This window comes from Nesoenas mayeri (assembly GCF_963082525.1).
Source record: "Nesoenas mayeri genome assembly, chromosome: 5".
Classification (NCBI taxonomy): domain Eukaryota; kingdom Metazoa; phylum Chordata; class Aves; order Columbiformes; family Columbidae; genus Nesoenas; species Nesoenas mayeri.
The window spans coordinates 7,413,825-7,427,464 of NC_137548.1; the positions used below are offsets into that span (position 1 = coordinate 7,413,825).

General features: G+C 41.3%; 1 protein-coding gene across 1 annotated transcript in view; it reads right to left on the reverse strand.

Annotated features, from left to right (window-relative positions):
• The window catches only part of KCNH5 (potassium voltage-gated channel subfamily H member 5), a gene marked incomplete at its 3' end in the record, with an annotated part of 156,653 nt that overhangs the window by 110,346 nt on the left and 32,667 nt on the right, over positions 1-13,640 (reverse strand). Inside the window, exons 5-6 of the mRNA XM_080344898.1 lie at positions 5,993-6,108; positions 1,748-2,140 (exon numbers count right to left, since the gene is read on the reverse strand). Of these exons, the coding sequence (XP_080201024.1) occupies positions 1,748-2,140; positions 5,993-6,108 (509 nt within the window). The remainder of the gene's footprint in view (positions 1-1,747; positions 2,141-5,992; positions 6,109-13,640) is intronic.

Sequence of the window (13,640 nt, forward strand, 5' to 3'; positions counted from 1 at the left end):
AATCAAGTGCATAAACATTTATACTCCGTACTCCAATGTTTGCTGGAGGCTCCAGGGCCATAAGAGACCATTTCATGAGAAATAAAGGTTACTATTGGTTCTCTTACTAAAAAGGAGTTGATATTCCATTTGTTTGAAGGTATAACAGCAGCTGCAGGATCACTGGGCCTCCAGGTACCCTGTAATAGTTACTACATTTTTGTTAAACTTTGCCACTTTAAGTGTCCCTCAATTATAATGCACCATGCCAATGATTCTCTTCACTGTCACAAACATGGCAGATGGTTTCTTTCTCATCTATATGTTAGAGAAAGAGGTTAAGCTCAATATTTAAACTGTACTGCTTGGGCACAGAAATCTTCTGTTTGTTTTACATATTAAAGCATGAAAATCTGGAGATAATGTTGTATTTTTACAAAAATCGAGTTCCTCTCAGTCTGAAATTGCTTATCTTAAAAACCTGTATTATATTTACAACCTTGATAATACCACCTCCTTACACAGCCTGACTGTACAACCTGCTTCCAGACGGGCAGCCCTCATATGATCTTGAATTTAAGCTGCAAGTATTATCACTTCTGTCATATTTTCTATAAATAAAATGGAACAATGTCAAAAGATGGTACTCAGCATAGAGACGGGGATGGAATTTTAAAGAAGCTCTACAAAATCTGCACCAAACTCTGCATTAAAAAATAGGAATATAGACTTTATAAAGTGAGGATATATAACTGAGGAACTGGAGAATTTAAAAAAAAGGGGGGGGGGGGGAACAAAACCAAAACAACAACAACAAAAAGCACCACTGAACAATGTCTAAGAAAAACTGTTATAATGTTAAAAAATGAATAGAGGCTTTTTCATCTGTTTATAGCCCTAAATATAAAAGACTCAAGAGAAAAATTAAAACAAGTCCTAATGCCCTTATAGTTGCATTTTAATAATGAATTTTCTCTACACTGACTTGTGCATGCATTATTTGTCAAAGTTATTGCTTGTTTTCGCTATTATCTTAGACTGCAAGCTCAATTTTGTAAATGTTAACACATTTAGCAGTTAAAAAGCTTTAATTCATTGTCCATTTAGGATAGGTTTGTTTTCTCTCCTCAAACAGTTTCTAAAATTCCAGCAGTAGCTCAAGAACTGTTTAAAAAAATGGAGATAAATCTCCCTCTCAATCAGACATTTTAAAAGATGTCATAAAAAAAGAAAATTGAAAATTACAGCATGGTTTAAAAAGTTATCATAGGGCAGGATTTAAAAAATGCTCACTCAGAGGCATTCTCTACTTTTGTATGTCAGTGGCAAATATGTTACCAGCTTCAGCTAGAGCAGATAGAGAGTTTTTATTATTTACGTCAAGCCACATTAGTCTGCCCTGTAATGGATTAAAGCTGCTTAGAGGCAGTCACTGGGTCTGAGCTGCAAAGGGGGGCTGTGGCAGAGGGACATCCCAACTGGTTCAGCCCATTTTGATATGGATGTGCCACAACGCTCCTGGGTGACACGCAAATTATTCTAAAACCCACATCCACTAATGTACACGTCCACTTGTGGTACTGACATCATAAGATGCCTCTTCTCCCACAAGGGAATGCTGCATAGGTGAAGCCCAGCAGCTTAAGGCCATCCCTGCATATTTGCACAGAGCTTCAGTTGCCTCTTATTGCTTCCAGATGCCTGGGAGCATGCTCTTAAATTAATTCCTAATTAAAAAACCCTTTGGAGGAGGCCTACAATCACTTACCTCATCCACATTCTCGAAGGCATTGATGATGTCATACGGTAAACAGGACAAAAGATCAATCACAAACCACGTTTTCAGGTAGTTCATCCTTATGAGTTTGGGATCAGATATAACCTCTCCACCAGGGCCAACAAAGGTCGTGTGAAAGTTCAAAACAATGTCAACCAGAAAAATAACATCCACGACACTGTCCAGCACCAGCCAGGCAATATTGTTCTGTTTTGTCTTGAAGGAGACATTATATGGAACCATAATTGCTGTATAGAAGGTTAGAATTAAGATGACCCAGTCCCAAGTGGTTTTAAAAGCACAATAGTGCAGTATAATGTGTGGTGGAGTCTTTGGAGCTTCTTGCTTGTACTGAGGAAGAATATCGGATCCCAGCTGAAGAACCTGTAAAAGACAGAAAAGCAAATGTTACTGTTCTCAATTAATATAAAGCAATAAGGGGTCTTACGGATTTCTGTAAGGAGCGGCACAAAGACGGGACTGTGTTCATTGGACATTGCAAGTCAACCTGCAGTCTCTAAATTATCTGATTTATTAAGAATGTGTGGAAGCAGTTATCACTCGATGAATGGGAGCAGCATAGCATCTAAGGATATACTTGCAAAAAGGGAGGTCTTTGCAGAGGGACTGAAGGGAAGCCATGCCAACAGCAAGGGCAGAGAGGCTTCATAAACAGGTTGGTGGGTACCGCCACACCAGATCATGCTTTGCAGTTACGAACATGAGCATCCGTTTGTACCTGGAGGTGCTACAAGACTAATCCTTTGTGCCTGACCTCTTTTTTAAACCACTGTTGAGCCAGAACAATACCTTCTCAAAGGTAAACCAGATTGTAGCCTTGCTGGCTGACCTCCTTCTAAAATAAAGCATTGAGTGCACAATTTCTGCTTTAACACCCTGGCAATATCATGCTTGCTTCTCATTTTCCTCAAAAAGTTGTTGCTCTTACAAGTTCAATATCTCTAGTGGGTTCTTTTTTTATTTCTTGTAATTACTTTTCTTTTTTGCATATGACTATAATCTCCAGCATGTGCACTTTTGTAAAATGTGGAACTGGAAACGTTGCAAAGGAACCAAGCCAAATTCACTTAAGACATTCCTCCCAGCTAATCTAATTATTTCTTATCTCAGTCCAACACAAGAAACAGAAGCACAAAGGAATGCACAACGTGGCAATATATTGCGCTGACAACTGAAAAGATCCCTGTGTATTTTGGAACTAATAACACCTTTTAACATTCAGGGATCTCACATCTGTATGGGAGAAAATAAATAATTCCAGCAACTTTAAAACTTATTTCAGCCCTACACCTGTCTCATATTGGACCTGAGGTGCCATATTTGCAGGGACAGTCAGATTGCGAACAACACTCGCATATGTAAAAATGATCAAACGCAGGATGCTTCCTTGATGAAAAGGAGTAAATGGCTCTGAATAAACAGCACAACTAGTACCACAGACCTCGGTTCCCCATTAATTCTTTGCAGTCTTATTTTTAAGATGAGAAAGCTGTTACTGAGATCATACAGTAAAAGTCTGGCTCTGCTGAAAACTTGCTCTTCAGAAATCACCAAGGGAAAACAAGAGCAGCCTCCCTCACTCTCTGTTGGAGGATGTGGCTTCCCAACATGTCTAATTTGGCCCAATGTCAGGCTGTAACCTGATGGGACGCAAACCTGCTTCTGCTTACCTATTCCCACCCTCCCTAATGTCAATTTTAGCAATCACAACCTCTAAGGAAAGTCAATTAAACTGCTATGATGAAAAACTCATTTATTGTTACATTAGTTAACCATTTGTTTTCTAGAGTCTGCTGAGTTGCACAAATTTAACCTGTGACTAGAAAACCACTAGACCCACTACAGAGGCAGCAGTGAGAGTGTAGCAGAGACCTCCAGGAGACCACAGCTGCTCCTGCTGCCAAAAGCCTCCTATCACACCAGTTTTGGTGTAACACAAAGCCATGCGCTGAGCTCCAGCTGAACAGCAACACACACCGAGGTGTGTGGTCCCAATGACACTTGCCAGAGACCCTCACAGATGCCAAACCCCTGGTGAGAACCATAAAAATATCAACCTCCAGGTGTCCCTTCCCCGGTGACCAGGACAAGGCTCACTATCACAACTCCTCTAAGTCCCTAATGGGCAAGTTCAGCTGGCCACTGTGGCACACTGAACTTGCTGGTGGATCCAAGGGTCCTTCGCTGGAATAAAAGCAATGATCAATACCACCATGTTTTTTCACAGTAGTCTTTGTACAAATCCATGAAACTTCTTTCAATGCCAAAATTGTCCCCTGCATTTAATATACAATGTTGCCTTTGACTGGTTGTTATCTCCAGTTGTCACTTTGGACTCATCTGTGGTCAACGCTTCACTGTCATGATAAATCAAGACTGGGACTTGCTTCTTTGGTTTCTCCAGACCTATTTGTTCCCCACCTTGTTTACTGGGGCAGGAGCCAGGAACAGCCTCACTATTGCTGGAATAATAAGCTACTCAGCACTCAAGCCAAATGCGATGAACATATGCTTGATACTTCCCTGTGTCTCTGGTGGTGGAGTGCCTAGGAGCTCCCATGACACTGTAAAAGCATAATTATTATTCTTAACATAATATCATGCTGAGTTTGACATGGTGAGTGGGTGGCAAGTGGCTGTGGAGACCACTGAACTATAACGATTATTTCTTTCATGCTGCATGAATTTTTAATCTTAAACCACAAAAGAATACACAATATCTTGTTAGTCAGCTGCATTCATCACAGACTCTCTGAACTATTCTTGTATACAACTAACAAAAATGGCTGGTGGCTGGTAAGCCTAATGAAGGTAGGCAGTATGTTCTTCAAGGGATGAGCTGTAATGATAATGCTCCTCCTCAGACACAGAAGTATGAAAAATTTGGCCTGTACAGTGATGATGTGCCTCCACTCATTCTGCATTCCTCACAGCACTTTCCCTACAAAGCACTTTGTAGCTCTAAATGACTGGTAGGAGAGGAGATCGCACACTCGCCAAGCAACCTGTTCCTCAGTACAACCTTCTCCCTTACCTGAGCTTCTCCTGCTGCCTGACCTAAATCTTCCTTTCTGTGACTTAATGCCATTACTTTTTCTCTAGCAATAGTGGTTCCAGTGAACAATTTCCTCCCTCATTCTATGCACCTGCTATAGACTTATTTGAATATTCTTACCATATCTTCTCTAGATTAAGCCAATAGTGGATATAACAGGATTTACAGAACACTGACATGTCATGAATTAGAAAAGTAAGATGTGAGAGTAACTCAGCAGTCATCCAGCTACTGGTATGGGATAATTCAAGAGAAAACATCACACTTCCAACACTTGAAAACTAGAGGTTTCCATTTTGATTTTAATTTAAGTAGAGCTTTTATTATTAATAAGAGAATGAAAAATAAACAAAACCAAAACCCAAACAAACGAAACAAACAAACGCACACACAGTTAAAGCTGCTACCAGTTCTTAGCATTGAACCCAAGACAAGCTCTCTGGCACAAGGTGGCTGGGGTTGTCATGTTCAGTAGCCCATATATTTTTGACCCACATATTTTTCATTACCAATGGACAGGAATATGAAAGCTGTACCTCTGTTTCATCAGTTAACCTGAAGGCATTCACTTGTTGCACCATCTGCACTGTTAAGGAGATGTTTGCAACCTGCCAAAGAGTTCATTTCATCAGTTCTGAAGAAAAAAATGATGAGCAAAATACCATAGGAATGACTTCACAAGAAAGTCAAGATTAAGAGATACATAGTCAGTATGCCTGTACAACCCCAGGGACCTGGACTAGGATACTTCCAAAGAGGTTTTTCAAATAATCTCCTTTCCCTGGAAGAGCAAGCGACCATCCGCAGGGCTCAAGGACATCATGTCTTGTTCCGCATTGGTGTGATATAGCACATAGAGGAGCATACTGTGCACCCCAAGTGAAGCAACAACTAGCAAACATCACAGAAATAGGGCCACGTAAGTAAAAGTGACCTATGGAGACTGTTTTCATGACTGAGAGTGACCTATCCCAGAAATGTGGGCTTGGCACATATTGCTGCTTTAGGATGAGCAGAGGAGAGGCTGAGAAAAAAAAAATCAGAGTTGGGAAACACTTTCCTCTAAAAATATTATTTAGTAATGGGAATTAGGTTTTTCCCAACCCCCCCCATCTCTTCCTGCCTTATGGATGGAACAGGCTGGTGTCTGTCCCACTTACTTCGGCTAACCGGGAGTGTTTGTGCACCACCTCAGCCTTGTTCATGGGCGTCAGCTGCTGCAGGACACTCCGGCTGTTCGTCAGGGCTCGCGTCAGCCGAGCAAACTTTGTCCAACCTGCGGGAAAGAAGGAAATCGTGTCAGATGTACTCAGACCACACGCATCATTAGTATGTCTCCTCCGTGTTCACTGATACTAAACCTCAGACTTTGAGTTTCTCTAAATTGCTGCACAGAACAGCTTCAGGCTCCAGACTTCAAGACATTGCAAAAGAGGAAAAATACCACTGCTTCAAGGCAACCACAAGTAAATCTGAGTAAAACCAAAATGCTCTGGCTTGCTCTTTCTTCTGCCTTTTGGAGACAATGTATTAGAGGGATCGCATTGTGCTTTCAGCCTTCTGGGGAGTTACTCCACCGCTTAAATCTAATTCTAAGACACTGAAGTTAATGCAAAGGCTTCCCAAGTCTGCAAATCCTGCTGAAGTGAAAATCTCCCTAGCTACAGTTTGGCTCTTGCTGATTCAGGGCTGCTGGAGCAGCCACAAAAGCCTGATCTTAAAGTCTTTACTGTTTCTTGCCCCAGCTAAAAAATACTTTAAACACAGATTAAGCACTAGATTTTAAATGGCATTAGGAAATACACGTGGCTGTTAAACTAATGATAAACAGCTGTTTTAATGGTAGCTGGAGACCCACACAATAGGCCACCCCTGGGGAATTTTTTGTGCAGCATCCAGAAAGGAGCGGTTGGAGTCTGTTACTGACAGCAGCACTGATCCAGGAACGTGCCATCAGGTCATTCCTGCTGGAAAAACGTCCAAACGTGACTGCTGGCATGGATGCATCAATGGATGAGGTAGATCGGAGATAGCAAAGAAAACGCCAGGGGTTTAAGCAGGAAAACTGAAAATCCAAATATCTGCAGGGAGGAAATGCCTCCCCAAGAGCCCTGAAGGAGATGCTTAACATAGCCAGGTATAACCTGACATTTTACTACACAGGTATGTGGAAAATATCAAACAAGTTATGGACAGGAAACAGGTTCAGGAGAAGGTTTTACTTCTATTTAACTTGAACGCTGAGTAGGTGAAAAACGGGGGAAATGTCACATCTAAGAAAGGAAACACAACAGTTCTGTGTTAGCTAGGTTTATTTTTAAATGCCTGATGTCTGATAGGCGACAGGGACTTGGAAAGTTAAGGAAAGCCCTGGGCTAGATAAAATGAAGATAAGAGAACAGACAAGACAATAAAAGTTCAAGAAAAAAAAATTACAGTTTGGCTTTGCAATTTATCACATATATATCACATTCACACAAATGTAAATCATTTCATCATTTAGCAATCAGAGCAGACCCAAATATCATGATACACCACCAGCACAGCAGAAGCCATTTGTGTCTGGCTATTTATACATGACCTCAAAAATGCACATAAAAAATGCACTGGGAAAAGGTAAAAAATAGAAGTATTTTATTAACTATTCAAATCTAAACCTTAAATGTGAACTTTGGATATGCCTCATGCTTCTCAAGCTTACAGGGATATTCAATTAGGAACATTCACTTTCTGTATTAAACAAGGTCAAGAGAGACTATAGGGATCCAAGTATGAACTGTTAATTTCTTGAAAAAATTCTTGTGGTTTTCTTTTTCTTAATTCTCTATAAAACCGTGGCAGGGAGACAGCTTGAAGAGAAGAAGTCAGAACTGCTCTTTATCTTTCTTAGCCAGTGATTTCAAAGAGCAAGCAAGCATCGCAACAGCATCCTGACAGCTCTGCCCCGACATTTTTGTGATTGCTGGAGGCCACAGTGTACCCAGCTGATTGCTTTTGGCACACTGCAACCATGCTGCAAGAACCGGAGGAAAAGAGCAGTTCTCCTCTGAGAAGTGGTCACCCACCTCCAGACCCTGGGCAGGTAACTACACACACGGGCACACACACACAGTGTCCTCTTCCCCTGGAAAGACAATTCCCTGTGGCCGATGGGCATGGATTTGGGATAGTTATTTGTGGCATCTCAGCTCTGTCAGCTCCCCCAGCTCTAACAGGAACCTCATGAAGTTCAACAAGGAGAACTGCAAAGTCCTCTACCTAAGGAGGCACAGCCCCATACACCAATATATGCAGGGGGCCACCAGCTGGAAAGCAGCTAGGCAAAAAAGGACTTGAAGGTCCTGGTGGAGCAGGTTGACCATGAGGCAGCAATGTGCCCATGCTGCAAAAAGCATGAACAGTATCCTTGGTTGCATTACACATATTGCCAGCAGGTCAATGGTGGTGGATCCTTCCTCTCTGCTCAGCACTGGTGAGGCTACACCTGGAGTGTAGCAGTGTCCAGTTCTAGGCTACCCAGTACAAGAGAAACATAGACATACTGGAGAGAGTCCAACAAAGGGTCACAAAGATGATTAAGGGACTGGAGCATTCCTCCTCTGAGGAAAGGCTGAGAGAGCTGGGACTGCTCAGGCTAGAGAAAAGAAGGCTTTGGGGGTGCAGATCTTATTAACGTATACAAATAACTGAAGGGAAGATGCAAAGAGGACAGAGCCAGGCTCTTTCCAGTGGTGCCCCGTGACAGGACCAGATGCAATGCACACAAAATGAAATACAAGAGGCTCTGTCTAAACCTTAGGAAACACTTTTTTACTATGAGAGTTGCCACACGCTGGCAGAGGTTGCCCAGAGAGGCTGTCAACTCTTCCTCCTTGCGGATATTCAAAAGCTGTACGGACAGGGTCCTGGGCAACCAGCCATAGGGGACCCTGCTCGAGCAGTGGAGTTGGACAAGATGACCTCCAGAGGTCCCTTCCAATCTCAACCATTCTATGATTCTGTGAGCTTTCTGATAGCTGACAGTTAATGGTTCAAGGTTTACTTTATTTTCTGAGGTTTAGAGCATTGATCCGTACAGTGATCAGATGAGGATTGGGGAAGAGTCAGAGGCTGACAGTGATACGTCATGTACTCTCCAAAAATCCCTTTCCATGGTGCTGCACAGACTGAGAGATCCTACTCACAAAAATACAAGTTTTAAAAATGCATCTCCTCTTATAAAGCAAAATTGGTAAGAAAATTGCTGTAATCATCTGAGGCAAGAAAAACATCTGTTGTGCATTAACCACAAATACAGAAAGCCGGGGGAAGTTGAGGAAGATACACCACAAGGAGCTGGAGGAGTAAGACAAATACCAAACGAAAGTAATCCTTTTCCTGCAAAACTGACAATGAAGAACTATGCTTTTTCAAATACTCTCTTTCCACCTTAGTGAGATCATCAACGTCATGTGAAAGAAAGAGTCACACATTTTAGCATTCAGGGTTACCGCTCTGCTTGTCTGGTCTGACCTTTTCACAGGGCAAATCATTTCATCATGTCTTTCCTCCACCAAGACCAAAGCTTTGCTGTACTAGAGCAGACCTTTTGAAGAAATCCTTCCAGCCTCATTTAGAGTCTTCACATTTGCACGTTTCTTTCAGCCTTGTGAAGCCCGTGACTCTGGACATTCGAAATACAGAATATGCTAAGACTTTTTTTCTAATTCAGCACAAAGTCCAGCACTATTCTACCTGTTCCTATCTATCCATCTGCAATAGTATGAAAAAGCACCAACTTCTTTTGTTTCCTATTTACAACCCAAGAAAATTGAAAACATAGCAACAGCAAGATGGTGGGGTATGAGTGGGATGGTGAAAATGTATACAGGCTGTCTTGTGTCTGAAATAATCTGTACAGGGTACATTTATCTGTTTCTTGACCTTGCTGTAGACTAGAAAAAAATTGAGAATTATATTTAAAACTAATGCATATGTTTAAAAAGACCATGCAAAATTTATATAGCTGCCTACTGCTGTCAATGTTTCTTCAAATTATTCTCTCTTTTCCTCTACAGACATGAGACTTGAAAAGAATGATAATTTTATCACATGTATTAGTGACCTCCTGTCCTCACAGATATTTTCAGTTTGGAGGGAGTAAAGAGTGGCACAAATAGCAGGTGCAAGAGGGAAAAAAACCTACTCGTGAGAAAAAGCAACACTTGTGATGCTCTCTTCAGCTCAGCTGGACTGACTGTGTCTTTCTTCCACAGAACCACTTGAAAAATAATACCCTGAACTTGCACCACTGCACTCAAATTCTTAGGAACAGAGGCAACATAATAAGATCACAGACCAGATCAAGCCAGCAGCTGCTCCTCCTTACGAGCAGTTAAATTAGGTATTTCAGAGGAAGAGGTTAACTACCTCAAATGGAAAATTCTGGAATAACATACACTGAAAATGGTTGTTTCCCTCAGTTGTCTTTAATTACTTCCTAACTCATGGACAAAACTAGAAAAATTTGTACCCCTGCTTTAAAATGAAACAAAACAAACAAAATCAACCTCATGATCTGCATTCATTCTCATGATGCAAAACAAGGGTCTGTGCTTCAAGAGAAGCCTAGAAAAATGCTTTCCTGTTCCTATTCATTACTCAAACTAAAATTTTTGTATTCTCAAGAAACTGAGATGCAGGTTTAACAACTCCATACAGTTACAAAAACAAGACATGAAGAAGGCAAGCATGCTGATAGACATGGATTAAACCAGTCTCTGCCTTGGCACAGCTGTAGTGCTGTCCTTCCAAGCATGCCACTTTCGTTCTTCCTCCATGTGTTTTAGTCACAATTAAATACATTTGTAAAATATTCTCCACACCTCTTGCTCTAATTAGGACTGCCAACCTGACAGCCCTCTGACTGCAGAGCTAACTGAGCCAGGGATGACTTGGTGGCATCCTTCACACAACTGCTGAGCCAAAGGTTTTCTGAAGAGAAAAAAAAGAGGAGTACCAAATTTACATATATATATATATATAATTTTTTTTTTTTTTTTTTAAAGGTACTTCTTTCAAGCCATAGCTGCTACAACATGAGTTGAATCTGTTAACATTGTGCCAGGATGCTTGGGGGAGCGCAAGAGCATGGAAGGGAGGTAGGCAATAGTCAGGCAAAGCAAACAGAGCACCTGAACATCTCCCCACAGACGGAGAAGCTTTCCAGATGGGTCTAAGATGCTTAATCAGCCACAACACTACAGAAATGATGTGGTGTCTAAGGGGGAAATGGTCTTTCCAGCTTTCTTGTCAATGACCCCATATGTAGGGAGGATACCTTGTAGAGAGGTAATATAAATTCACCCCCTTATAACTTGATCCTATTTTACCTCCATTGTCAGAAAGTCCAAACCAACTTATGTGAAACCTCTCACCCACTATCGCATGTGCCTTTCCATCAGTTACTACTCCAGCAAGAATAGCATTATGCCCACACATCTTTCTTCCCGAGATCCTGAATCAATCATTGTGTTTTATACTGGACAGCTGGGATGGGAACAGCTCTGCAGCAGCTGCTCCCCAAACAGCTCCTCTCCACCACACTTGCTGCTTACTGTGTGCTCAGGGACCTTCTGCAAACTGCACTCTTGCATTGCCATAGGGACCTCTCTCCCTGGCCTTCTGGTCACCAATCTCCTTCCCATTAATACACCCTGCAGATCGATCCAGTACGCAAACACGCTCACCTGCCTCCAACACCTGCTCCTCTTCTTTGCTGCCTTCTCTAAGTAAAGAGAACTGTCAAGAAGGCTGAAGAAGCTGTTGCAGCGGACAGCAGAGCATAAAAAGGATAAAGAGCTACCCAAAGAAAGCCCAGCAAAGGAGGCTTCCCGAAGCAGAAGTGATGCTGGAAGCGATGGGACAAAATCACTGTCTCCTAACGAGTATCTGGAGATAAAAAACCTTTTAAGCCTACTGATTCCTCTTGGGGTCACAAAGCCTGCAGAAAATTGGTTAGGCTCCACCCAAAACTGTGCTCCCACACGCCCCAAGGAGCAGCTCCTGGTGCCCATCACACATGGACACTTCTGCCAAGGGGCTGGGTTAGACCTGGGCAGTTCCCCCTGCCGGAGAGAAGCCCCCGCACAGACACACACTAATGACAAAAACAACTTGGGCTCTTTGGCTTCTCCAGTGCAAGTGTCACCTTTCCTGTACAAACCTCAGCAGTCAACAAGTCTACCCCTTGCCTTCAAAGATAACAGCAAACATTTTAAAATATAAGTATTTGCGAATGACAGAACCCTTCAGATTATCCCCATAATTTAATTAGGAGTTGAAAATTTGTAATCTCTCTTACTGGATTTGTGTAGAGGTCCAAATATGAATTTTTCCACCTAGCTAGAAACCACACTGAAAAAAAAACTCTAGTTCATAAACCATATTATGCTATTTTAAAGCTAAATCAGAGTTTATGAAGAGTTTAAAAATCTCAAGGCGAGACGGTAATGTTCTTTATAGTGCACTTGCTCTGAAAAATCTAGACATGACCAGTTCCCCCTAATAAAACATTAGTGTAGCTCTACTAGGTTGCAATTAACCTTTTTGTCAAGGTTTGTCTGGATTGGAAAAGGATCAGAAAAGATGATGGCTTTAACATCAGTGTAACAGGGAACTATCCAATATCTTAGATTGCAATGAAAACACTTGGGTTAAGAATTATATTCTGTGTAAAAAACAACTGCTGAGGGTAATTACAGCAATGCCCATGTTGATCCCTGCCTGCAGGAATATAAGGAACACCTCCAGACCATGGAAAGGTTGTTGTTCTCATCCCACTGTGAAGCACGAAACAGTTAACATACAGAATGCTTAAAGTATACTCTATGATTTACTCACAAAAGCAAAAAGCTGGCACCACTCAGAGTTCGGCAGTATGGAATTCAATTGGTAGCATGGATCATCCTCCTGCATCAACATTTAGCACCTACAAATCTCAACTATTCCTGGACATTCAGACAGAAAAATCATTACGATGGCTGGCTATTTGCTCTTTATTGCAGGTAAAGTATGGCTGAAAGACCTCACTGTCTCTTCAAAAAACTTAATCATCCTGGTTTTGCTTTGTTAGAGAGAGAGGGATAAATAAGATTCCTGAATAAATAGCATAAAAGTCAAACAAAGCTCAATCACTCCCATGATGCAGTAAAACTATTTAGGGACTGAAGAACCACAGAGTCTGTTCAAAAGTAATTCAAAATATTAGAATAAATTTCCCAATTTGAAATTTTGTGTGTTCCACTGTCTGATAATGTACTGCACGCTTGTGATAATTTTTACATCCGACCTCTGTTCTTGCTCAATGTTATATTCCCAGTTACCATCCACCCACTGCAACTACTGGGGAGCTCAAAATTGCTGAAGAATCAACGGGTAATCTTGAGCATATCTCTTTACCTCTCTGAGCTTCACTTTCTTCTCCTTAAAATGAAGATAATGCTAATGACCTACTTTACAAGCCATTTTGAGATCTACTGACAAAAAGTGCAAAGATTTATATACCACTATACTACATTTGGTATACAATGTATTTTTAAATTTAATTCTGACATAGCTGCAGATATACAGTGCATAAATTCTTAAATTTCACTGTGCAACTAAAGCTAAACTTTAGACACACACAAAGGGCCACCAAAGACTTTTTTCCCATAAGTATACACAAACAAATGCAAATTTTTGGGGGGAAAAAAAAAAAAGCACTAAGTACTATAAATGTCAGTCAACTGGCTTTTAGGAGTTTTTCAGATAGCAAAATGGTGCCATTCA